Source organism: Oryza sativa, chromosome 1, assembly GCF_034140825.1.
Source record: "Oryza sativa Japonica Group chromosome 1, ASM3414082v1".
Classification (NCBI taxonomy): Eukaryota; Viridiplantae; Streptophyta; class Magnoliopsida; order Poales; family Poaceae; genus Oryza; species Oryza sativa.
In genome coordinates, this window is record NC_089035.1 from 26,961,080 (window position 1) to 26,985,920 (window position 24,841).

A 24,841-nucleotide genomic window follows, 5' to 3' on the forward strand; every position below is an offset into this window, starting at 1 on the left:
TGCGTCTCGTACGGTCGGAGTTTGTGCAATGTATCAGTCTTTAGAATTGAAACAAGGTTGGCACCCGGCCAACAGCTTTTCAACGGCCACCCGGGCCAACAACTTTTCAAACGGCCACCCGGGCCAACAACTTTTCAAACGGCCACCCGGGGCTAGCTGATCCCATCAGCTACAGATTTTTCAAACATCAAACCCCTTTCCACAACAGCAATTTCACAAGCAGTAGTCAAACAAAACTACGCTAGGAATCACCTCACATCCGCCCATGACCGTGGGCACGGCTGTTCGAACAGTTTGTTAACCTCTGCAGAGGGGGTACACTTTACCCACACGATATTACTAACCCGGATCACCCAGCCCGTGGGGATCAGCCACGTCGGGAGACCTCCAAGCTTTCATGACAAGGCATTTCGAAAGCCGACATAGGTTTACCATATGCCGACGAGAGGGGTCCTAGACCAACAACAGGTTAGGTCCCAGACCATACTGTGCCAGGAAGCCCAGGGGTCCTCCCCGACACCACCCCGGCGAATCCACATGTCTCTCGGCATCAAGGCTCCCCTGATAAGCTAGTTACTCAGCCAGGGGTGTCCCATTCCACCCATGTGGTCGTACTTGTCTTATGTTTGGATGAAATTCCAAGGAAACGGTCCTTAAGTGCAAGAGCGGGAAACCGTACACCCGGTACGTTCCCCGGTCCGCGGTTTTGGAAATTCATTTAGTTCGCAAGCACCGACCCAAGTGTCGGGTTTTCCAAGTCTTTTGTAAAACCCAAGTTTTACCTAAGTTGTTATTCAGATTTTAAGTTTGAAGGCGTCCGTCGATACTCGCACAGGGTGCGCGAATATCGAGACACAACTAGATGGTTACAAGGGGACATGATATAACAATTAACAAGGAAGGATCAAATGCGACAAATTAGGTAGGTCCGCCAATCTGCCTTGCAGACGGGACGACAGATTAAGTGCGATCCTATCAATGCATAATATTTTTCAAGCAACATAATTAAATTTCAAATATAGGCTCAAGATGTTCAAGGGTGGCTTGCCTTGCTCGAGGTCTGGAGCTTGATCCTCGAAATCCTCGCACTGCGGGTCTTCGGGCTCCGAAACTACACGCGAAACGGGACAACTCAACAAACGGCGAAAATAAAGCCCTATTAATGACCTCTAAGCGTGCCATTAGATAGATCTCGAGATTTGAGGAATTTTGGAAGTTGAACGGAGTCAAACGGATTTACGGTTGGGAAGATATTGAATTTCTAAGATTATTGGATTTTTGGTCTAAAGGAAAAAGGATTTAATTAAATCCTTTTTGGAAAAGAAAAAGGAATGGAAAAGGAAAGAGGGAGGGATTCTAGACTTTTCCTCGGGCGGCTAGGGCGCGGCCCAAGGGAAAAGGAGCGGACCGGCCGAGCTAAATGGGCCGGCCGGCCCAAGGCGGCCCAAGTGCGCGCGCGCGGGAGGGAGGAGAGAGAGGGCCGGTGGACCGGGCTCACCGTGCGTGGTCCCGGGTGGGACCCGCTTGTCAGCGGCTCGGCTCACCGTGCGGAGGGAGCACGCGGCGCACGCGCTCGGGCGGGGGAGGGACGCGGTGCACGCGCGCGGTTCGCGGTGGACGCGGGTGCGGCGGGCCCACGCGCAGCCTCACGGCTCGCGGTGGAACGCGCGCACGGGGAGGGACTGACCGGGGTCGGCTCGACCCGGTCTAGGCTGAGCTGGCGCCGACGTGGCGCCTACGTGGCTGCCACGCGGGCCGGCGGGAGGTAGACGACGACGCCGGCCGGAACGGACGGCGGTCGACAGCGGCGAGCGACGGAGCGAACCACGGCGATACGGGCAAAAGCGAGCACACCGGGCGGTTGCACGTGACGAGGGGAGACGAACCAACGGCTCGGATTTGCCGGGGGTTGCTCGACGGCGGCGGATTGCGGCGGCGGCAACCGGCGGCGGGGGAAGGGGGAAACGGCGACGAGGTCACGAGGGGCCGATTCCCGGCGGTGAGAGCATCTACGCGGCCACGGGAATCCGATGCTAGCGTCGGATTGGGCGGAGCTACGCCGAGCGAGGCTGGCGACGAGCGGGTGCTACGGAGCTCGAGCGGCGACAGCGGCGAGCACACGGCGAGCGACGGCAACGGTCGGGGCGGCGCCGGCTAGCTACGGGGAGGCTACTCGTGCTACCACCGAAAACTAAGGGGGGGATGGAGCGAGGAGGAAGAACGGAGAGAGGCACTACCGTGCGGGTCGGGGCGCTGTGACGAGAGCCGACGGCGCGGGAGTAATCTCTCCGTCCTCGGGCCGGGGAAGAGGAAGGAGAGGGCGCGGCCGAAGTCCCCTTCCGCGTCCTAGTGCGCACCGGCTCCTCCGGCACACACGCGACGGCTGCGGTCGGCGAGAGGGACGGCAATGGCGCGGGCGAGAAACAGAGAAGATTGGGAGGGGAAAAGGGGAAGTGAGGGCCCCTGGGTTTATAGGGGGCGGCAATGTCGGTTTGGAAACCGACTTTGGCGGTCAAGGCGCGAGCTGGCGCTCCGGCTAGCGGCCAAAACGGCGACAGGGGGGAGGGAGGATGACGCCGGCGGGAGGAAAAGGAGAAAAAGGAGGGGGAGAAAGGGGCTTGCCCCCTTGCCGATTTGGGAAAAAGGGGGAGGGGAGCGGGGGCGTCGCGGCAGAGGGAGGAGGGCTCGGCCTCCGTTCCTTGGCGGCTTGCGCGCGGAGTGGCGGGGCCGAGACGATGACGACGGCGATGACGGCGGGGCGGTTTGGAGCGGCGGGACGACACGGGCGACAGGCGCGTGCAGAAGCTGACGGCGGCGGCGACCGGGCGGTCGGCCACCACGGCACGCGCGCGCGGGTCGCAACGGGAGGCGCGGCGGATGGAGGGGCGCGGCTCGGGCACGCGCGCTGGCTGCGGGGCCGAGCGGCTGCGCGGCTACAGGCGCGGCAGGGCAGCGGGGCCGGGCGGCGCAGACGCGACGCGGGCGAGGACCACGCGGGCGCGCGCGCGAGCGACGCGCGGGGAGCAGCAGCGAGGGCTCGACTCGGCGCGGGCGGCTCACGCGCACGCGCGCGCGGCGCGCGGGCGGAGCGGAGCGAAGGGAGAGAGGGCGAGAGAGAAAGGGAGAGAGAGAGCGAGCGCCGGGAGAGAGGGGAGGGGGCCGGGGAAGAGGGGGAGATGGGCCGAGAGAAATTCGGCCCATCGACCCCGGGGGAGGCAAAATAGACTTTTGCGGAGGAAATTGATTTGGAAGGATTTGGATTCGGAATTGAACTCGACGATAGATCGGGGATTTGAGATCTTGAGATGGCACGGACATTAGACGACAAGCGAAGAAACAAATTTCGCAATTAGGGTTTTTAAGAGATAATTTTCCCGCTAGGCGCCACGACGGAACGGGCGCTACAACTACACTAAGAGCAGGTACAATAGCATGCTATAAACCAGCTATAAACATATTTTAAAGAGAAAAAGAAAAAGAGATAAGAGCAGCGGGCTACAGATCTGTAGCCAGCTGTAGTACGGATTTCAAGACATAATGTGTGTATGACAGGTGGAATCATATATTAATAATATAATAAGCAACTATTGTATAAATTGTCTATTACATTGGCTATAGATAATTTGAAGCTAGTAGTGGGCTATACTATTAAACTTGCTCTAAGCCGACAATAAAGTAGAGTGTTAAAAACTACCTGGCAGCTTGGACAAATAAGTTGTTACAGTGTTTTTTTTTGTCTTTTTTATTAGAGAAGGGTATTTTTTACCCGGCCTCTACATCCAATCGGATATATACGGCCATTGAAATATGGAACTTAGCCCCGTAAACAACCCAATCTAAAATTCGCTCCATAGAAGATTTGAACTCAAGACCCCGCTACTCAGGTCACTGTAACCACTAAGCTACATGCCCTTTTGTTTTACAGTGTTAATCCTGAAATTCGCTCCATAAGTTGTTACAGTGTTAATCCTGAATTTGTCACCAGCTGTTGGTGTAGAGGCGATATATAGTTTAGTCGCATTCACTACACTCGGAAACTTAAAACAAACAGATAGGGGCGCACGACTCACTTGTGCTTCGACAATTAAGAAGTGTACACGTAAGTTTGAAAATCACTGAAAGCATCGTACCGCATTGCTTTCTCCGGGTTAGGCGCATAATTAATCTCTCATATTTACACATACCCAAAAATCTGCATATATATATCTGTTTCTCCCCGCCATCAGCAAAAGCCGTTTTTCTTTTCCAGCTGGAGCACGCATCAGCTCCATTCTGTACTGGTATTGCGCTTTGCCAGGCAAATCATTTCCATCATCTTGTTGAACAGCTGGACAACCAGATAGCGATGGGTCTACCTCAGAATCGGCCCAATACATGGCCCAATTTTCTTTGGCGTGCAACAACAGGATGAGCCAGATTTTTTTTTCATTTTTTCCAGTATCTTCTAAACAAAGATGCAAACTTACCACGGTTCACTGATTTATTTCACTACAGGCTACAGGTACAGAAAATTTACGCGCATGTCACAGATTGCACACAATCGGAAGCAAAAACAGCATATGACGAAACATAGGGACAAGCTAGTTAGCTTCACATTTCACATTGATCACAGCGTCATTTGTCCTGGCTACTTTCTTCTCCCTCGTAATCCATCAACTTCCAGTGGCCATCGGCGCCCCTCACCATGCCCTTGTCCCTCTGCACGCTCCACGACGGCGGGACGTGGTACTCCTCCTTGAGCGCGTCCACATTCTTGTTCACCAGCGCCACGTCCCGGTCGACCTCCAGCTTGAACCCGCCGCGCTTGCCCTGCGCCCCGGCGACGCCGTGCATGTAGCACTCGAGGCTGTGCCACACCGCCTGGTTCCCCGGCGACTTGAGGTACGGCGACCTCCTCGTGTCGACGGGGAGCTCGACGCCGACGTCCGCGTACCCCATCGGCGGGTACTTGGGCACGACGTCCGGCGAGTTGCAGACGCGGAGGAGGCGAAGGCCGGGGAGCTCGTCGAAGAGCTTTCTGAACCCGGAGTCCCCGACGCGCGGGCAGGCGAAGGCGACCGCCGTGACGGGGCAGGCGCCGTGCTGATTCAGGCCGTTGGAGACGATGTCGGCGGCGTTGAGGGTCGCGACGGCGGCTCCGAGGCTATGGCCGACGACGGTGATGCTGGTCTCCTCGTCCTTGTACTTGTCCATTAGCCTCTTGATCTCATCCGAAATCTGGTCACAAATGCAACGTCAAGATGTAAAACTATACAAACTGACCACGAATAAGTACACCGGATGTCCCTCAACTTAACAGCGAGATTTTTTAAGATCGCTTAACCACAAGGCTAATGTATACCTCTAAACTTACATAAACCGTGTAATCAAGTCCTATAATAGTATATATAGATGGTTTTGTTGATGTGGCATCCCAGTCAACAATATGAGACTACATGTAAATGAGAATGTGAGATGAATAAAAATGTAGGTATGCATCCTTTTTCTTCTCTTTTCTTTCTTCTCTTTTCGTTGGCGCAGAGCATGGTGTGGATCCGGGCGGCGGCAAGCGGCTGGAGCAAGCAGGCGGAGCAGCGGCCTCCGCGAGGAGTGGACCGGAGCGGGGGCGGCGAGCGAGCGAGCGGCTGGAGCAGGCATGCAGAGCGGCGGAGAGCGGAGCCGTCCGAGTAGAGCGAGGGCGGCGGCGGGCGAGCTCGTCTCGCACGAGGATGCCGAGGTCGACGTCAACGTCGTCCGCGACGGCGCCGCCTCCGCCTGCTTCGGGATGGGGCATAAGAGGTCGATGAAGACGGCCCGAGGATGAGGGGACCCGGCGGTGATGAGGTGGTTCTGGTGGAGAGCACCAGGGCGTCGGGTGGCCGCCTACTAGTCTGGAGGTCGGCAAAAAAGGCGGCGACCGGGCATGGAGGCCGTGGAGCGGGGCCGTGACGGATTGAGTGGTGTGGTGGAGTCCAAGGGGACCTGACGGCAGCCGAGCATGGTGGGGAGCTCATCTGTCGCGGGGGGCGGGGGGGGGGGGGGGGTGGGCGCATGGAGGCGGCGAGCAGCCGGAGCAAGCGGGCAAGCGCACGGGCGGCCGGCAGAGTGGAGCAGAGCGGTGGAGGGCGAGCACGCGGCCGACGGAGCGGCGACGAGCGGAGCGTCGACGGTGGCGAGTGAGCGTCCGCGAGCGCGCGGCGGGCGAACGTGCGGCCGGCGGAGCGGAGTGGGTGGTGGCTGCGCCAAGAAGATTGAAGAGAAGAGAGAAAAGAAAAAAAAGAGAAGAAATAAGATATCGGTGCCCCATATTTTTTTTCATCTCACTTGCAGGTTGACTTTTTTTTTAATTAGGATGTCACGTCAGCGAAACTACATGTATATACATATATATACTGCCATATGACCTTGAATGCACGATTTGTATAAGTTTTGGTGTACACATTTCTGGTTTTGTGGTTAAAGGATCTTAAAAAAAAATATCGCTGTTAAGTTGAGCGACCTCTGTGAACTTATTTCAACTGACTAAACGTAGGCCCATTTAGAATGTGGATTATATTGTTGGCCCATCTTGTTGGCCCAGCTTTTCACTCGGTTTCACATGAACATGCACGTCCGCTTTCGGGCATTACGAGTAACGTGTCCGGAACCCATGCCCGAGACGTGCACGGCCGAAACTCTTGACGACAGCTCGGCCATGATGTGATCAACGGTGGATGTATCGACCAACAGGCGTGGTACGCGTTGGCGCACGGATACCAGAAAACCAATCAGAAAACGGCTAAAACAGGTCTTTCTCTGGATGACCGGATCACATACCCGTCTGATCCTTTGCCTAGTAAGCACACACCAGTCACCACGCGAGCGCCGAAAACCGGATGTAGGCTTGTCGCTCGCGTGTGGCTGGAAACGTTAACCATAGCAGAGGCGATCGCGTCGCGCGGATCGCGGAAGCTGTCGCAACCATGCAGCTAGCCATGCAAGGCCAGAAAGATCTAGCTGACTAGCTTTGGTCCGGAGAAACAACAAATTTAATGACCGAAACCTACCAGCCACAGGAAAAGAAAAAACCTTAACTACTCCGACACTCCGTAACTCGGTACGGTCATCACGCATGTGCGGGCACAACAACGACGTGAGTAGAGTATAACAAACAGCACGGTTAATCGTAGAATGCAGTAACGTGCATTATGCTGCGTACGTACGTACCTGCTCCCTGGCGCTGAGCTTGCTGTACTTGGACGCCGGGTCGCTCGCCGTGTAGATGGACAGCCACCCCCTGTGCACCCTCGGCGCCGGCGAACGGCCACCGGCGCCGAGCACTCCGGCGGCGGACACGAGCGTGAAGTCGAGGTCGTTGAGCCACTCCATGGGCCGGACGGTGCCGCGCCACGCGACCACCACGTCGCGCCTGCCCAGCGCGGCCACCCCGGCGTCCGTCGCCACGGCCACGTACCCCATCCAGTTCGACTCCCGGTTCCGCACCATGAACGGCGCCGGCACGCCGCCGGCGCCCGCGGTGGCGTAGAAGAAGGCCGTCACCTCGTACAGTCCCGCCAGCTGGGTCGACGCCTGCGCCTTCTCCAAGAACCTGTCGCGGCTGTACCGGCACGCGCCGGCGTGCGGCGACCACGCCTCGCGGATGAACGCGTCGTTGGTGGCCTGCGCCAGCTCGCCGTAGCCGATGACGCTGCGCCGGAGGTCGGCGTCGAGAGGGTCGAGGAGGCCCTTCCAGTGGTCCTCGCCGTGGAGCTCCCTCCACCGCTCAGCGACGGCCCTCGGCGCAGTGGTTGACATGGTGTGTGTGTTCCGATCGATCGAGGCGTGGTGTTGGCTACTTGGTAATGCGTCTTGTTATCTAGGAATTTGGATGCTGTTGACCTGCTGGTTTTCTTGCAGTGTTTGTACTCCCGCATTGTTAATTGCAATTAAGGACAAACGGTGGCTTGTGTTTGTGATCATAGGCGCGGTCATCGGATCATGTCACTTCTATAGTTTGTATGTAATCCCAGTTGCTAAAAAAAAAAATCTAAGAACAGTACGACATATGTATATACTACTCCAATAAACAGTACGACAATGTACATACTACTAGCTGATCTTAAATTATTTGAACGAATCCTGATCTCAAATTATTAATTGATCTGGTTTTAATCCGCAGTGCTCACGAAAAATTCTGATTTTTCTTTTACACGTTGATTTATATAGAGTTGTAGGGGAGAGCCCTCGTAAGAAAACACAAAGAGAAAGAAAGGAAAAGGAAGATATATATACAGCGGAGTGAGTGAGAGAGAAAACAATCAAGGCTGTCGTATTTCCTCTAGCTTATCCATTATTCTTGGTCGATCTTCCTCAGTGAAAATTAAGCATCGTTAGGACCAGTTCCTCATCTCTTGTTGATTAATGATTAATTTGGATGGATGAAATCTGTTCGATATCGTTGAATTTGTTCCCATGCATTTTATAGCACGCCGTCGATTTCACTTCTTTTTTCTATGCTATCAAGTCTGCAGATTGTTCATTCTAGCATACCATTTGCATCAGCTATAGGAAGGTACTACCCATCTCAAAAATATAGTAATATAGTATCAAATGATATAATATATTTTAGTACTATGGATTTGGATAAGCATATGCCTAGATTTGTAGTAGGATATGTTCCATCCGATTTTAGGTTACTATATTTTAAAAAATATTTTTAAAAAGATGAAGTACTTGCTTGTGAAAAATACCAAAAATCCCCTTGTTTGTTTTTATTTTGAAGGAAATACCCCTCGTTTGTTGGTGCACATGTCAGCTCTTTCATCATTTTTTTAAAGAAAAAACAACCTGCATGCCGAGTATCGTATATTGATATAGTAGAAAACAAATTATAAGTTTATAGCCATGGAAACAAAAGAAAAACAGTTACCCCATGTGTCTACAATCGTTACTCTATTATTGAAGAGCAAAATAGAAACATGACAACCCTCTTTCATCTTTGACGATCCCATGCTTAGTTTATCCTATTTTAGTTGTCATGCTTCTCATATTAAGATGAAGATGAGGATTAAGTTTTTCACGCAAAATAAGGTGATATTAACGTATGATTGATTGAGTTTTAATTATTACAAAATTGAAAAAATAGATTAATATGATATTTTAGAGCAACTTTCATATAGAAAGTTTTCGCACGAAACACACCGCTTAGTGGTTTGAAAAGCGTGCCACAGAAATCTTTATTTTCATCCAACTCTTACTAGAGAAATGAACGGGACCTAAGATTCCTCGCTTGTGCTTGTCATCTCGATCGTATTAGGACATGGAGAGTTCTAAAAAAATATTAAAAAGATAGAGAGAGGATCGATTTAATGAATAGAAGAGGTAGGGCAACAAATAATTTCCCCATCTCATCCAGAGGAATTTACCGAGAATGTCCCGATGAATGATATACTCCCTTCATCCAAAGAAAAACCAACTTAGATGAGATGTGATGTGACCCCTCATAATATAACGAATATGTACAAAGGGCTATCCAAATTCGTTGTACTAGGATGGATCATATCACTTTTTAGGTTGTTTTTTTTGGGACAGAGAGAATATAGACATAAGTAGATGGGTAATCCTAATGGGCGGGTGATCGCTCCCTCCCCTCCCAAGCGATCACCCGCCCCTCCCCCTTACTACTTTACCTCCCCTTCTTCTCTTACTACTACACCATACAAATTTGAATTAAAATTCAAATTTGAGATGGGTATGTAAACTTTTTACTTATAAACTTTGGGTCTATAAACTAATATTTGAATTCAAATTCAAATTTGAAACGGGTATGTAAACTTTTGACCTATAAACTTTGGGTCTATAAACTAATATTTGAATTTAAATTCAAATTTGAATCAGGTATGTAAACTTTTGACTTATAAACTTTGGGTCTATAAACTTTAGGTGTATAAAGTTTAGATGTATAGAAATATTATATATAGAAAATATTTGATCACTACCTCTGTCCCTAGACGATCGATCGCCGATTAGCACTTCCGGAAGTAGATATACGGAAGGACCAAAGGTTTTCTATCCCACTCTAATTTTGTGCGGAATAAGTCCATTTTGCCTCCCTCATCTCTTGCGCTTGCGTGAATAACATCCCTCAACCGGAAAACCGGGTATAATGCCTCCTCCTTCTCTGAAAACCAGAGCAAATCACCTCCCTCGGTGGTTTTGCTGGCGGTTTCGTCCGACGTGGCGTGTTGACCCGGTTGACAAGCTGACTCAGCGTGGTGGGACCCACATGTCAGTGTGTAGCTCTCTCTCCCCGGCCTTTCTCTCTCTCCCTCATCTCTTGCGCGTGGGAACGGCGGTGGGGAGCGGCGCAGGCGGTCGGAAGCCGTGGCGGTGGCGGCGGGGACGGCGGTCGGAAGCGGCGGCGGTGGCGGCAGCGGTGGCAGTGGCGGTGGCGACGACGGTCGGGAGCGGAGAAGGAGGAGGCGGCGGTGGTCGGGAGCGGTGGTTGGGACGGCAGTGGCGGTGGGGACAGCTGAAACAGCAGACGGCGCCTGCGGTGGTCATGGAGTGGAGACGGTAGTGGCGGCGGTGTGGAAGCAGCAACAGCAGCTGGCCGCCCCGGCGAGCTCCCTCCACAGCGCTCGGCCACCTTGCGAGCTTTCTCCCCAACACGCGGCCGACCGGTGAGCTCCTCCCCCGCGCGCAGTCGGTCGACGAGCTCCTCTACCTGTGCGCGGCCGACCGGCGAGCTCCCTTCCCAGCGCGCGACCTCCCAGTGACATCCTCTCCCCGTGGGCGGCGGTGGTGGCGAGGGAGGCATCGGACGGCGACGGTGGCGGCGAATCGGAGGGGAAAACGTGGCGGTGGCAGCAGGCCGGCGAGATCCTCTCCCCATGGGCGGCGGCAGTGGGGGAGGAGCTCGCCAGGCGCCGGGAGGTCTCCACTCTCAACCGCCATCCCAACCGTCACCGCCGCCTTCTCCGTTCTCGACCGCTATCCCAACCACCACCGCCGCCGCCTCCTTCTTCGCTCCCGACCGCCATCCCCACCGCCACCGCCGCCGCCTCCTTCTCTGCTCCCGACCGCCGTTGCCACCGCCACTGCTCCCGACTGCCGTCCCAACCGCCACAGCCGCCGCCTCCGCTGTCGCTTCCGACCGCCGTCCCCAGCGCCACCGCCACGGTTTCCGACCGCCTGCGCCGCTCCCCACCGCCGTTCCCACGCGCAAGAGATGAGGGAGAGAGAGAAAGGCCGGAGAAGAGAGATAAGGGGGATAGAGAGCTACACACTGACATGTGGGTCCCGCCACGCTGAGTCAGCTTGTCAACCGGGTCAACACGCCACGTCGGACAGAACCGCCAGCAAAACCATCGAGGGAGGTGATTTGCTCTGGATTTCAGAGAAGGAGGAGGCATTATACCCGGTTTTCTGGGTGAGGGATGTTATTCACGCAAGCGCTAGAGATTAGGGAGGCCAAATGGACTTATTCCAATTTTGTGCCGCATCTTTCTTGCTACAAGGTGAAATTTTACATACCTAAATGGGCTTTTAGTTCCAGGCCCAAAGCTATGGCCCAAGTGGCCCAAAGATTGTGTCCGCCACTAATGGCCACACCACAATCATGGATTAGACTTGGGTAGTTGGATGTCACCTACTCCTAAACCGTTGGCTAGAGGTTCACCCTTATGTTGCGTTCATCACATGCATCATCTTTGGATGTTTAAGAGTTTGGATATATATATTGTCACACACAGGCCCCAGCACCTCAACGATGCTTTGTTTGATGCTTGGTGTTGGTGGAGATAAAGGTACTTCGAGCTAGGAATTTCTATGTGCTCATAGACAGACTTTGGCTTATAGTTTTCCATTGTCTTTTAGAAAAAGATGACTGGTGTTTAGTGAGTTCTGTTAAAAAAAAAAGACTTGACAGTTGACACCAGACAACAAAGAAATACCGGGCCTGCAAAACCGGCTCAAAGCCTCAAAAGAGGGGGTTCACGCCGCGCCGCACAGCGCAACACCAAGCACCCAACTCTCGTTCGTGGGCTCGTGGGGCCTGAGCAGATTTTTTTTTTTTTTGGCTCAAACCTGTAGCGAAAAGCCGCAGTGGGGCTGTCAAAGCCTCTAGAACCACTATACCGAGTAACATATTGTGAAGGAAAAATGCAAGTTCTACTACTCCTTGGCTTAAATAAAAGCTTCACTGCTACCGTGCTACGGGTCCCCAAAGCCATTTCAATGCTAGCAGCAGTGCAGCACCTACTGTTGTTTTGCCTTTATGATTCCGTACTGGTTAATGATTCTTAAAAGGTGCACAAAGCAAGTTTAATAATATAGCTAACTACTAGCCTTAAAAAATAAACTATCATTTATAACCAATCTAATAGTATGCTTATATACAATAGTTAGTTGTATATATATTACATTATTAAATAACTAATCTACTCATCTCTTTCACATGGTCTATTAGAGCTCTAGTATTACTCACTGCAAATCTGTTAAAAAATTGATTTGGCTAAAAAATAGTAATGCAACTCTTTTAGTTCCTACTTATATTGGACTAGGGAATGATGTGAGGAATCGAAAGACTAAAGATAGAGCGATGTAAACACCTCACACACACACAAAAGAAAATCTTTGCAAGAATTACAAAACTCATGTGTTCCACCGCTACTAGCGACCTGTTCTTTGAGCTCCTAAACGGGAAAAAAAAACTATGTTCAATCCATTTTCAACTTTGCAATTAATTTATTCATTTGTATTATTGAATATAATAAAACCAAATCGTTCAACTCTTCAGCCAAACATCACCATTAGCCCCCCCTTTTTTTTTCATTGTTACAACTTTAACACTATAAGTTTGCTATATGAGTATACACTTAGCAAACTTTTTTTAAATTATTTTTTTCGAGAAACACGCTTAGCAAACCGAAGGTAGGAAAAATGCACTCTTTTCATTTCACCTAGACACAACCTAGTTTTTTTTTATGTTAGTAGCCATAGCAATATCATATTGTACCGTACATTGCAGCACAAATATAAACCCTCAGACGTATCCCTAGTGAATCCCTCTTTCCACTCCCGCAGTCACACCCTAAGCCCCTCCTCGCATCCCAAAATGGCGGCGGCCACCTCCACTTCCTCCACCGCGCTCGCCCACCCCAAAACCCTAAACCCCGCCTCCAAATCCGCGGCCGCCGGCTCGGTCTCCTTCCCCGCCGCCCAGCCCCCATGCCCCCTCGCCGCCTCCGCCGGCGGCCGCCGCCGCCGCGGCGCCGTGGCCGCCAAGGTCTCGTCGCCGCAGGTGATCGGGGCCACCATGCCGTCGCTGGACTTCGAGACATCCGTCTTCAAGAAGGAGAAGGTGTCTCTAGCTGGCCATGACGAGGTCCGATTTGTGCCCCCCTGTCTCCTCCTTCCGTGACCCTCTTGGTGGTTAATCTGTGAAGGGTTGCTGTTTTGTGATGTTTGTGGGTGGTCTTGCTGCAGTATATTGTGAGGGGCGGGAGGAATCTGTTCCCGCTGCTGCCGGAGGCGTTCAAGGGGATCAAGCAGATCGGCGTAATCGGATGGGGTTCTCAGGTTAAGAAGATGCGAACTTTCTTTTTCCCTCAAATGGTTGCTTTTTGCCACCTTTGTTGATCTGGTGAATATACCCATCGTCCTTATATTTGTGGCTCGAATTTGAGTGCTTTAAGTACCATTGACAAGCAAATGGATATGCAGCACTGACTTGGGGATATCACTTTATTTGTGACAGCACAGTTTTTTTTATCAGATAATAGAGGGCAATCAACGTTATTATTGACTGAGCATTCTCTGGTCACTTAGTTCTTTTTTACCATTTCTGTCAGGATGGTATTTCAAGTTTAGTGTGACTATATATGGGATAGAGCTTGCCTTTAGTTATGCTAAGTAGAAGTCAGTCTGTAATTATGAATGTTCTTTGGTGCCTTATCAGTGAAGTGTTCAAGATTGAAATTAGTTAACAGCATGCGTAGAGCTCTTACTGAATAAAAGCAGTTGCTTGATTAGCATTTAGCTCGTTTAAGTGCTAATAATTTACCATCAGTACTTTTTCCCCATATATCATGACATGTTCTGGACAGAAAATTACATATATTAACAAAGCTAAATTTGTGCTATAACAGAGGCTATGCTTTTTATTTGCAGGGTCCTGCACAAGCTCAGAACCTGAGGGACTCACTTGCTGAGGCAAAATCAGACATCGTTGTTAAGGTTAGTTTTTTCTTTAATCCTCTGGTGGCCCGACATGTCTTAGACGAGGCCGTTTTTCATGTATAGATTCATTAAGTGCTGTTAACTTTGCATGCCTAAGCTATCAAGTATTTTGTTGTGTCCTGTAACTCAAACGCACCAATTTTCTGTAAGATGGCTATCTGCCTTTTCCTCTTTTCATTTTAGAATGTGTGCATGGTCATCTTTTTCAGCACTTCAGCAGTTGTACTGCACTACAGCTACTTACTGGTGCATCTGACTTGAATATCTTTTGTTTCAGATTGGTCTCCGGAAAGGTTCTAAATCTTTTGAAGAAGCACGCGCAGCTGGATTTACTGAAGAGAGTGGGACACTTGGAGATATATGGGAGACTATCTCAAGTAGCGATCTTTTGTTGTTGTTGATATCAGATGCTGCTCAGGTTTATTTCTGTCCTACCTGGTTTAATTTCTAAGAGATTTTAGAGTGACACTGTACAATTCTGAAACTATATTGATCATAATTTGCCATACTAATATATATTGATATTTCATGTTGACTTCCACATACTGAATCTTAGTTGGACCACATGTTGCTCAGATATATTTCACACGGCACAATACATGTTTTGTAGAATTAAAAAGTAACATAAATCCATATATTATGATATTTATTATGTCAGCTCGAGTTTTTTTTTATTTACAGAATGCCATCTAGTTGTTTATAGATCATAATTTTGAATGTCTTAAAAACAGTTTTGTTAAGCTTGTGTGTCTGATTGTCTGTTATGCTGTGGATTTGTTATACAGTGAACTTTAACTGATGTCTCATTTCTATGTGGCCTGCACAATTTTGCTACGGATATTGACATGCATTGTATAATACTTTGTACAGGCGGATAACTATGAGGAAATTTTCTCACACATGAAACCCAACAGTATTCTTGGATTGTCACATGGATTTCTCCTTGGACATTTGCAATCTGTTGGCCTTGATTTCCCTAAAAACATCAGTGTTGTTGCTGTGTGTCCCAAGGGAATGGGCCCATCAGTTAGAAGGCTTTATGTTCAGGGAAAAGAAGTAAACGGTGCTGGTATCAACTCCAGCTTTGCTGTACACCAGGTATTTATGTTGCTACTCACCTTGTTTGATTTCATTTGAGAATAAATGCTCTTTTCCTTTGGTCCTTCCATCAAGTATATAGTTGCTAATCACTTTTGTATGTTCCATTATACAGGATGTTGATGGAAGAGCAACAGATGTCGCTCTTGGATGGTCAGTTGCTCTAGGTTCTCCTTTCACATTTGCTACTACTCTAGAGCAGGAGTACCGAAGCGATATTTTTGGCGAGCGAGGTGATTTACTTTCCGGTGTACACTAACAAATTTCTGCCTAAGCTTGTGGCTAATAATTTATTTCCAGGTATTTTGCTTGGGGCTGTACATGGTATTGTGGAGGCTCTTTTCAGGAGATACACAGAGCATGGGTTGGATGAGGACTCAGCATACAAGAACACTGTTGAGTGCATCACTGGAATCATCTCTAAAACTATTTCGAAAAAGGTACATGCATATATTTTTCCGTTATGCATTTAAGGCTTTTTACTTATTTCACAACAAGGTCCACGATTCTGTTTTTAAATCTCTTTTGTGCCTTTTTACTTGATGTATAACTACCAATTGTATCAGGGGATGCTTGAAGTGTACAATTCATTGACAGAAGAAGGAAAGAAGCAATTTATCGAGGCTTACAGTGCAGCATATTATCCATGCATGGATATACTATATGAATGCTATGAAGATGTTTCTTCTGGAAGTGAAATTAGAAGTGTTGTTTTGGCTGGAAGGAGATTTTATGTACGCTCTCTTCCATATCCATAAAACATATCATAATCTTATTTCCTTGGGTTTTGAAACAAAATAAAATATTTGACGCCTGTATTCTTATAGGAAAAGGAAGGACTTCCTGCTTTCCCGATGGGCAACATTGATCAAACACGTATGTGGAAGGTGGGTGAAAGGGTGCGGTCAACACGGCCAGCAGGTGATCTTGGCCCATTACATCCTTTCACTGCTGGAGTGTATGTTGCACTTATGATGGCACAGGTTGGATGATTGTATTCTTTTTTTCAAATTAGAACCCATTTATATACATTGGTTTATAAAATGTTTATTCATATGTTCTGTTTTGCACTGATTTTAGATTGAAGTCCTTAGAAAGAAGGGCCACTCTTACTCGGAGATCATCAACGAGAGTTTGATCGAGTCTGTGGATTCCCTGAACCCATTCATGCACGCTCGTGGGGTGGCCTTCATGGTTGATAACTGCTCCACAACAGCCCGGTTGGGATCAAGGAAATGGGCGCCACGCTTCGACTACATCTTGACCCAACAAGCTTTTGTGACTGTTGACAAGAATGCTCCAGTTAATCAAGACCTCATCAGCAATTTCTTCTCCGATCCCGTCCATAGTGCCATTGAAGTCTGTGCTCAGTTGAGGCCCACCGTTGACATTTCAGTGCCTGCTGATGCAGACTTTGTGCGTCCAGAGCTGCGACAATCTTCGTGAAGTTTTTGCCAACTCCAGGGGCACCTCATAAACTATGTCAGTATCTGACGGTTTCAACTCTCAAAGCTATGTATCACTATTTGAGAACCTAAATGTAAACTTTTGGAGTGTAGGATTGTCGTTTGGTTGTCACTGGACTAGTGCTGGTGTTTGGCATGAATAAAAATAGTGGTTTAATAAATGCCGTTCCCTTAGAGCAGCAGAGGTGGCTGCTCCCTCTAATTCAATCCATATTATCGTACCACGAATTAAGAGGTAAAACGCACAGACCCCCAATATCTTTAGCACTAGTACATTTTTCTTAGCTTTGGACCCCATGTTACATCGAATGTTTGGATACATGCGTGTAAATTGCAAGACAAATCTTTTAAGCTTAATTGCTACATGATTTGACAATATGGTGTTACAGTAAACATTTGCTAATGATGGATTAATTATGCTTAATAAATTCGTTTTGCAGTTTAATAACGGATTTTGTAATTTGTTATATGTGTCCGTATATTCGATGTGACGCGCCAAAATTTTTTACCCCTAGATCTAAACACAACCTTCCTGTAAAGTTTGCCCCTTATATGAAGTATGACTCTTTCTCTCATATCTTTTCTCCTTCATATAACCAGGCAATACCGTTTAGCACTTCAGTTTCTTCATATAACCAGGCAATACCTCTTGACTCTTAGACTTGAGAGAGGGAGGTGGTCTATTTTTCTAAATTCTCTAAAAACACCCGTTTATTACGCCACCCTAGAGCCTATTTACAGGTTTTCCTTGCGTGTTTGATTGACTAAGAGCATCACCAATAGACTGTTAAAATTTAACCCTCTATTTTTTTTATTGAAACATCTAATGGGATTTAAGGGATAAAAATATCCTCTCCAAGAGATAGCTAATTTCATTTCCTAAAAAAAGTTAGCCACATAAGAAACTTTCAAACAAAATCAATCTTTTCGTATTTTCGCGTGTGACTTCTAGAGTGGACAAACTCGGCAATTAGTACCAGGGCTGCTGCCGACTTAGGGGGCGGACCCACTAGTGATTTAAGTATTCAGAAGTATACCCAAGATTTTTGAGAAAAAAATGTATATGTACTCTATACTTCGTATATGTATTAAAAAAATTAAAGAAGAAGCCTCAACTATTTATTTTGGGCCTTGTTTCACCATTGGGCCTCAACTATATTGGGCCCAAATTTCCCACTCACCCCCCTCTTTCCTCACCGCCCACACTCTCAGCCCAATTCCCATTTTCCCCTCCCTGACGATAGCTGGCACATCCCCATTCCCCAAACCCTAGATAGTGACTCAGTGAGGGAGAGGACGTGTCGCCATGAGGGGTTGGAGTGGCGGCACCGGCGAACTGGCGGAGGGCGGCCGACGTGTGCGGCGGCAGGCGGCGGCGACTACGGGTCTACGGCGGGGCGGCGGCGTGGAGGCAACTCGGCACGGGCGCGGCTTGGCGGCTGCAGCAGGGAGGTCGCGCGTGTCAGACTATATTAGGTATTTCCCCCCAATACTTTATACTCGTGAGAGATTAATATATAATAGCAAGACATACCTCCATCTAACAGGAGTAGAGCTATTACCCATCTTGAAAGTCTGAATCTACATAAAAATCTCATTCTTACTTGCTCTCTTTACAACTTTGTTTGTATTCTTATATCAATTTATCTCTACGTCCTCAAAATACAATATATAGGTACGGATTCTATGATCGGGGCATCAATCCATCAACATTTATTTATAGGTATTTTACTCAAAGCACGGAACTATTTTCTAGTCAAATTATTATCAAGGCCATGTACCACGTAATCATGCCTTAATCTAGGCCTCGTTCGAACTAAGGCATGAGTTGAGCTTTTCTATGGCAAGGAAAATGTGGTGAGTAATTAGGTTATAATTTATTGAGTATTAATTATTATAAACTTAAAAATGAATTTATTTGATATTTAAGAAACTTTTATATAAAAACTTTTTAAAAAATATCATTTAATTGTTCCAAAAAACGTGCTAATGGGAAATGAGTTTGAACAACACCCTAACGAGAAAAGAGGAAATTGTAGTTTGGAATTGAACAAAAGAACATACCCTTAATCACATTAGTCGAATTTTAACGGATGAAGCTTGTCCATAATTACAGAGTCAGTACTAAAGTAGACATTGTAAAACCCAACGGTGCCAACGATGAATTCGATGCCAAAGGCTCACATCAGCATGCCAAACAACCGAAACCCAACGATGAATTCGAGGCAGGAACTCATTTGGCCTCTCATTCTTCTCCAACCTTTCTCCCCTGACCCCCTCCTATATATAATCCAAATAGATGCAAATCGATCACAAAGCACACACAAAAGCGGCAAGGGACTTAGGCCACTTAGCAGTAATCCATGGCTGAGCGGGAGGGAGCCGTGGTGAAGAAGGGGCCCGACGAGGGCATGAAGATGGCCACGGCGCTGCTAGAGGAGTTCGGTCTGCCGCTCGGGCTGCTGCCGCTTGCGGAGGTGATCGAGGTCGGGTTCGTGCGCGCCACCGGCTACATGTGGATCGCGCAGCGGAAGAAGGTGGAGCACCAGTTCAAGATGGTGAGCAAGCAGGTGAGCTACGACGTGGAGATCACCGGGTATGTGAAGGCCAAGTGCATCAAGAAGCTCAAGGGCGTCAAGGCCAAGGAGCTGATGCTGTGGCCGCCGGTGAACGAGATCACCGTCGACAACCCGCCCACCGGCAAGATCCACTTCAAGAGCCTCGCCGGCGTCACCAAGACCTTCCCCGTCGAGGCCTTTGCCGCGGGTCAGTAGGCACCGGGCAGGCAGCGTTACATCCAGTCATCCACTGCTATATATGCTAGCTATGCGCGCTCATTGCCGGTTGCCTGGTTCATAAAAAAGTTTGGTGCTTACGCATGATTGAGCTTATTGGCAACTGATATATCAGTATATCACAGATTAAACACATATAGTCCATATTTTGCACCAACGCACCAAGCTTCCGCCACTTCTGTTTCTGGCTTCATAATGGGCCTAAACCAATAACGAGTTGTGAAATTAAACAGCCCGCAACGTTTCGAAGTGGAATTTTTAATTTAGGCTGTGTTAGTTCACGCTAAAATTGGAAGTTTGATTGAAATTGGAATGATGTGATGGAAAAGTTGAAAGTTTATGTGAGTAGGAAAGTTTGATGTGATGAAAAAAGTTAAAAGTTTGAGAAAAAATTAGGATCTAAACACGGTGTTAGGCCCCTTATTCTAACGTCGAGTTTAAAGCATGTCCTTGTACCATAGTACTACCATATATAATCTGCCCCTTAATCTTCAATTTCATAGCACATAAGATCCCAGGGTAGTATTGTGTCCAGTTTCAGTTAACGTGGTGAGTTGACGGCGGTCAACCCGACTGAGCCAACGTATGACCCACATGCACCCCACATGTCAATAACATGAAAAATATAAAAGAAAAAAAAAACCTTCTCTACTCCTCTTTCTCCACCAGTGCACGGGGCGCACGACGCACTTTCTCTCCATTCCGATATCAGGCAGTGGGGCACGGGGAGGTAGAGGCCAAGGACGGCACAACTGGCTAGGTTGAGGCAAACGTGGTCAGCGGCATCAAAGTCAAGGGTGAGGAGAAGAAGGTTGTTGCTCGCACCACCGCAGCCACCTGCACATCTTGATGCGCCTCCGCATGCTCCCCTGAGTCCGCTTGCTCCACTGCGGGTCGCCGACGGTCACATGCGATTGCTTTGCCCGTCTATCACCTCGTTGTCGAGACGGACCTAGGGAGGAAGAATGCTGGCTGCATGTGGGGAGGGAGACGGGAGAAGCGGAAGGAGGCCGACTTCTGGTCGGAGGTGGGAGAAGCTCGCTAGCCAAGAGGAGGGTTAGGTGGAGGAACTAGGACACGCCGACATATGGGGTCCACTATTTTTTATCTTATTATTTGATAGGTATATGAGCCCTATATTTTTTTTTAACTTGTTCTTTTTTTTCTTCCAGTGCCACGTCAACACTACATGAGACGCGGACTAAGTAAAATTAGCTATGTAAGCGTCATGTTAGCTAAAATCGGTCTCAATACTAACTTGGAAACTTGTTTGCATTGGTTTTGGAAGATGAGATGCGTTGTACCCAGTTTTAGTGATGAGGGGTATTCAAACTCGACCCTTAAATATTCTTAAAAAAAAAACTCGACCATTAAATGAGGTATGCAAAGTAAACTTCTTCCTTCCGAAATAGTTGGCGGCCCAATACAAGCACACCAGGCCGGTTGGACGGCGCACGTGACAGACTGACAGTCACTGTACACTAGCCAAGTCTCGTTACCAACTTACCATGAATCATGACAGTCTCACTAACATGCTGGCGACGATGTGTCGATGTCGACATTAGCCTAATTAAGAAAACCGCGGTACTCCACCGGGCACCGCTTTTTGTGATGCTGCTGGTGTAAGCAGTGATGGCGTGGCTCGTATTGCTTGTGTGCGTCCGTCCACGTCGTCAAAGTGTTTCGACGTGCGCCGACGCAGCGGAGAGTCGAAAGCGAAGAGTGACTGGGTCGTGGTCGAAAGCGTCGGTGCGCACCCAAAAAAAAAAAGCGTCGGCCAACCATAGCGGACGTACTCACGTACGTGACTACGTGAGCAGTAAGCCTACGGCCATCACGACTCTCCTCCAGTCCTCATGTCCCCGACCTGCAAGGGCGGCTGATCGGGAACGAACTCGAATGCGGGTAGTCGACGCTCCAGAGGAGTAACTGGTGACAGTGGTCATGCCCCTAGATGGGCGTTAAGATCGTACAATTCGGGCCCACTGGTCCGGCCGTTTGCCTGCACGCATGGCCAACCCAGTAAAAACTGATTAGCTGGGTGCCCCGTTAACTGAAGCATTCCGAGTTTCCGACCATATCCGAAAGTAAAAGGCATTCCGATGGCGTGTCTCGCTTATCACGGAGCAGTGGGCCTCGATTCGAATTCCCACCTGCTACGTGCACCACCCCACCCTACGATTGTAGACTCCTCCTCCTTTGATCTTTTCTAGTGGTCCTCCGGTGAAGGCCCACCGTGCCCGGCTGCCCGCGCCATTTCGCCGAAATAAAGTGAGCCGTTCCTGCGTCTCCCAGCTCGCACCGTGCCTTTAATTTAGAGGCGGCAGAGCAAACCACGATCCATGTCAGATTCTGGATCGGAGCCGGGGTTGAATTGGGAACTCGCAACGGACGGAGCTGTGCTCGTGAGCGTCACCGCGTCAGTCTCGCACAGTCACAGACCGACTCACCGTCCCAACCCAGAGGCCAGAATACACAGGCACACCAACCAACGCCCCACGCATTCACTCGCCTCCAGCTAGGCCCCACCCCCGGCCGACAAGCGTACGTGTAACGCGTACCGCCTGGCCTTTTCCGTTGTGCATGCCACGACGGCCACAACGCCAGTCGTAGTACTGCGGTACTTCGTCCCGGCGCCATCACTGCGATTGATTCGCGCAGATGCGGTGCGCGGTGCGCCTCACGGCTCACGCTGACTAGCCTCGACCGCACGGCCCAAGTGGAGTTACGCGCGCTTTTACTCGGTTTCTCCCGTACAAACCCCCACCCCAACTCGATCTGGGTTTATGCGACTTGCATTGTATTTGTAGGGGAGCGAGCGAGGAATCCGATACCTGGAACCTGGTGTAAAAAGTGTTGCTTTGCCTTTGTTTGTTGGTTTCAAGTATTGGAAATGAATGGAGTGACAGTATCACAGTGGTCTTTCGGAGGCACACTTTCGTTCACTCTTTCCGGTGACGATCCATTAAAAATTCGCGTCAGCATAAACGAAAAATGAAAGGAAATGAAGGGAAAAGAGAGAGAAAAAAAGAATCTATTGGGGAAGTTCGAATAAATCCTTGTCAAAACTGCTTTGAAACAACAGCAAGAGCAATCCTGTCTGTGCAGTAGAAGTCGCATTTACCGATGGCGAATTGGCGATCGATCGCGTTAGACGAGGAGCATCTGGAAGAGCATGTCGTTCCAGATGTCGATGGGGCCTGGCAGGCACCAGTGGATGCAGTCGTTGTAGAGCTGCACCTTCTGGTTCGGCAGGTGGCCGTACCGGCTGGGGTGGCCGTCGGGCCGCATCAGCATCGCCGCCGTGGCGTCCATGAGCATCATCCGCCGGCCCTTGGCCTCCGCGACCTTCTCCGCGGCGCGGTACTCCTCCATCTGCGCCGTGTAGAAGTGCAGGTCCCGCCCCTCCATCACCGTCTCGTTGCTCCGGAGCGGCTGCGTCCGCTTGCAGTTGCCGCCCTGGTCCCACGTCCCGTTCTCGAAGTGCGACATCGGCGACAGCATCCGCACGATCACCCGCCCGCGGAGGCTCTCCAGGTCGTTGATCGCCTTCAGCGCCACGCGCCACGCCCGGCGCTGCGAGTAGTAGAGCGTCAGGTCCGGCACGCCGTACTGCCTGCTGCAGAAGCTGCACCCGACCAGCCGCCGCTTCTCGTAGAAGAGCGACGGCCTGGAGAACCAGTTGGCGGCGGACACCAGCACGTAGTCGAACCGCGAGATCTCGGACACCCACGACTGGTCGGGCTCGTCGAGGTACAGGCTCCAGTGGCCCGTGTGCGCCGGCCCGTCGTGGTCGGGCTCACGCGCCTTCACCAGGAACGGCGACCAGAACATGCTGACGGTGAAGTTGTACCCCCTGTAGTGGTACACCTTGTTCTGAGTCGTCGGGTTCGCCGACATGTCTTTGGGATACGCCACCTACAGTTGCCCCGTCCCAGAGAGGAAAGGAAAACCATCGGGTCAGCTTCTCGCCGTCTCAGGCCATTGTGCAAACATGGCAACGTCTCACGTTGTCACCACACACACACACCCCCCAAAGAATTGAACTTGGCAGACTGAAAAGCCTGTGAAAGCAAGCACTCTTACCTGGGAGAGGAGGCAGAGCAGGGATTGCATGTGGTTGCGAGCCAGCGAGTCACCGACGAAGGCGAGCGACTTGTGACGGTTGAACTGTAGGAACTGCACGGGGTCGAAGCGGGGCAGCTCGCAGCCGGAGGGGCGCCACCGCCACTTGAGGAATTCGAGGTCGGGGCGGCCGTACTTGAGGCAGTTCTGGTGCTCCTGGATCATGTAACACGTCTTGTGGTTGTAGTAGGGCGCGTCGGAGTCCGGCACCCACTCGCCGCGGAAGATGTCGCAGTACTTCATCACGCTCACCACCGGCGCCGACGACGCCAGCTTCGTCGCGCGGGGAACGGTGACGCCCACCAGCCCGAAGTACTGCGCGTTCGTCAGCAGGATGAGGATGGCCAGCGCCGAGAAGTACACCGGCACGGGGCCGAACAGGAACCTGAGCACGAAGTGGAGCTTCATCTCGCCGCCGCCCCCGCCGCTCCGGCCTCCGGCCCCTCTCCCCCCCTCTTTCTATATCTACCTAACTATGCCTTTGTAGTTACAGGTCACAACAATTCAGAAGCGAGAAGAACAATCAGGACCATTTGGTGCTTAGCTCTAGATTAGCAAGCAAAGCTAGCTAGCAGCGAGGGGAGAGCGAATGCCCGGATGGCTTTCGGCTTTGATGGCTAAAACCGCTCTTGCTTGCTCGCATGCTGTATCTTCTACTCCTTTGGCTTGCTATCTCGTCCTCCTCTTGAAGCCGGTGGTCACGAGAGGGTAGGTGCGCAGCTCATTTCAATACTGGCAAGTGGGGGCATGTCTGTCCCTATCACTATTTATTATGTAGCCTAAAATGTCCGTCTAAAAATATAGTAATTTCCAGCTATATATCTAAATAAATATAGTAACTTTTGGCAATACATCTATACACATTTATCCGGATATATATGGACATACTTATCCAGATATAGTCCAGATACATAGCTAAAAGTTATTATATCGTATCTGGACATACTTATCCAAATACATAGTTAAAAAAACTATTATATTTTTAGTAAATTTCATAAATTATACCTATTATGGTTCAAGTGATATAAACCATACCAATTTTGGTATGTAGCATTAACCCAAGATATTATGGTTTTAATGTTTCAAAAAACTACACTTTTAATAATTTTGACTCTGATCTACCATACTTTTGAATTATACAATCACATCTCAAATTTA

General features: G+C 49.6%; 4 protein-coding genes and 1 non-coding gene across 5 annotated transcripts; 3 read left to right on the forward strand and 2 right to left on the reverse strand.

Moving 5' to 3' along the window:
* Positions 1-4,455: 4,455 nt before the first annotated feature.
* Positions 4,456-7,956, reverse strand: LOC9270605 (phospholipase A1-II 4-like). Its single transcript, XM_015763011.3, has 2 exons — positions 7,186-7,956; positions 4,456-5,217 (listed from the first exon to the last, which is right to left on the reverse strand). The coding sequence occupies exons 1-2, from the start codon at positions 7,771-7,773 to the stop codon at positions 4,615-4,617; spliced, it is 1,191 nt and encodes a 396-aa protein (XP_015618497.1). The 5' UTR covers positions 7,774-7,956; the 3' UTR covers positions 4,456-4,614.
* Positions 7,957-13,026: 5,070 nt separating this feature from the next.
* Positions 13,027-16,965, forward strand: LOC4325375 (ketol-acid reductoisomerase, chloroplastic-like). Its single transcript, NM_001409401.1, has 10 exons — positions 13,027-13,345; positions 13,447-13,539; positions 14,131-14,196; positions 14,477-14,617; positions 15,070-15,297; positions 15,413-15,530; positions 15,598-15,737; positions 15,864-16,031; positions 16,125-16,280; positions 16,378-16,965. Exons 1-10 carry the CDS (start codon positions 13,076-13,078, stop codon positions 16,741-16,743), a joined length of 1,746 nt encoding a protein of 581 aa, NP_001396330.1. The 5' UTR covers positions 13,027-13,075; the 3' UTR covers positions 16,744-16,965.
* Positions 16,966-18,020: 1,055 nt separating this feature from the next.
* Positions 18,021-18,664, forward strand: LOC4325376 (uncharacterized). The gene is made up of 2 exons (XR_010742264.1): positions 18,021-18,239; positions 18,439-18,664. It is a non-coding gene; the product is annotated as an uncharacterized protein (transcript).
* Positions 18,665-18,811: 147 nt separating this feature from the next.
* LOC136351163 (uncharacterized) lies at positions 18,812-19,645 on the forward strand. Its single transcript, XM_066312006.1, has one exon. The coding sequence runs from the start codon at positions 19,127-19,129 to the stop codon at positions 19,535-19,537; it is 411 nt and encodes a 136-aa protein (XP_066168103.1). The 5' UTR covers positions 18,812-19,126; the 3' UTR covers positions 19,538-19,645.
* A 2,849-nt stretch (positions 19,646-22,494) lies between these two features.
* LOC9271197 (protein trichome birefringence-like 19) lies at positions 22,495-24,338 on the reverse strand. Its single transcript, XM_015759976.3, has 2 exons — positions 23,645-24,338; positions 22,495-23,476 (listed from the first exon to the last, which is right to left on the reverse strand). Exons 1-2 carry the CDS (start codon positions 24,089-24,091, stop codon positions 22,709-22,711), a joined length of 1,215 nt encoding a protein of 404 aa, XP_015615462.1. The 5' UTR covers positions 24,092-24,338; the 3' UTR covers positions 22,495-22,708.
* Positions 24,339-24,841: the final 503 nt, after the last annotated feature.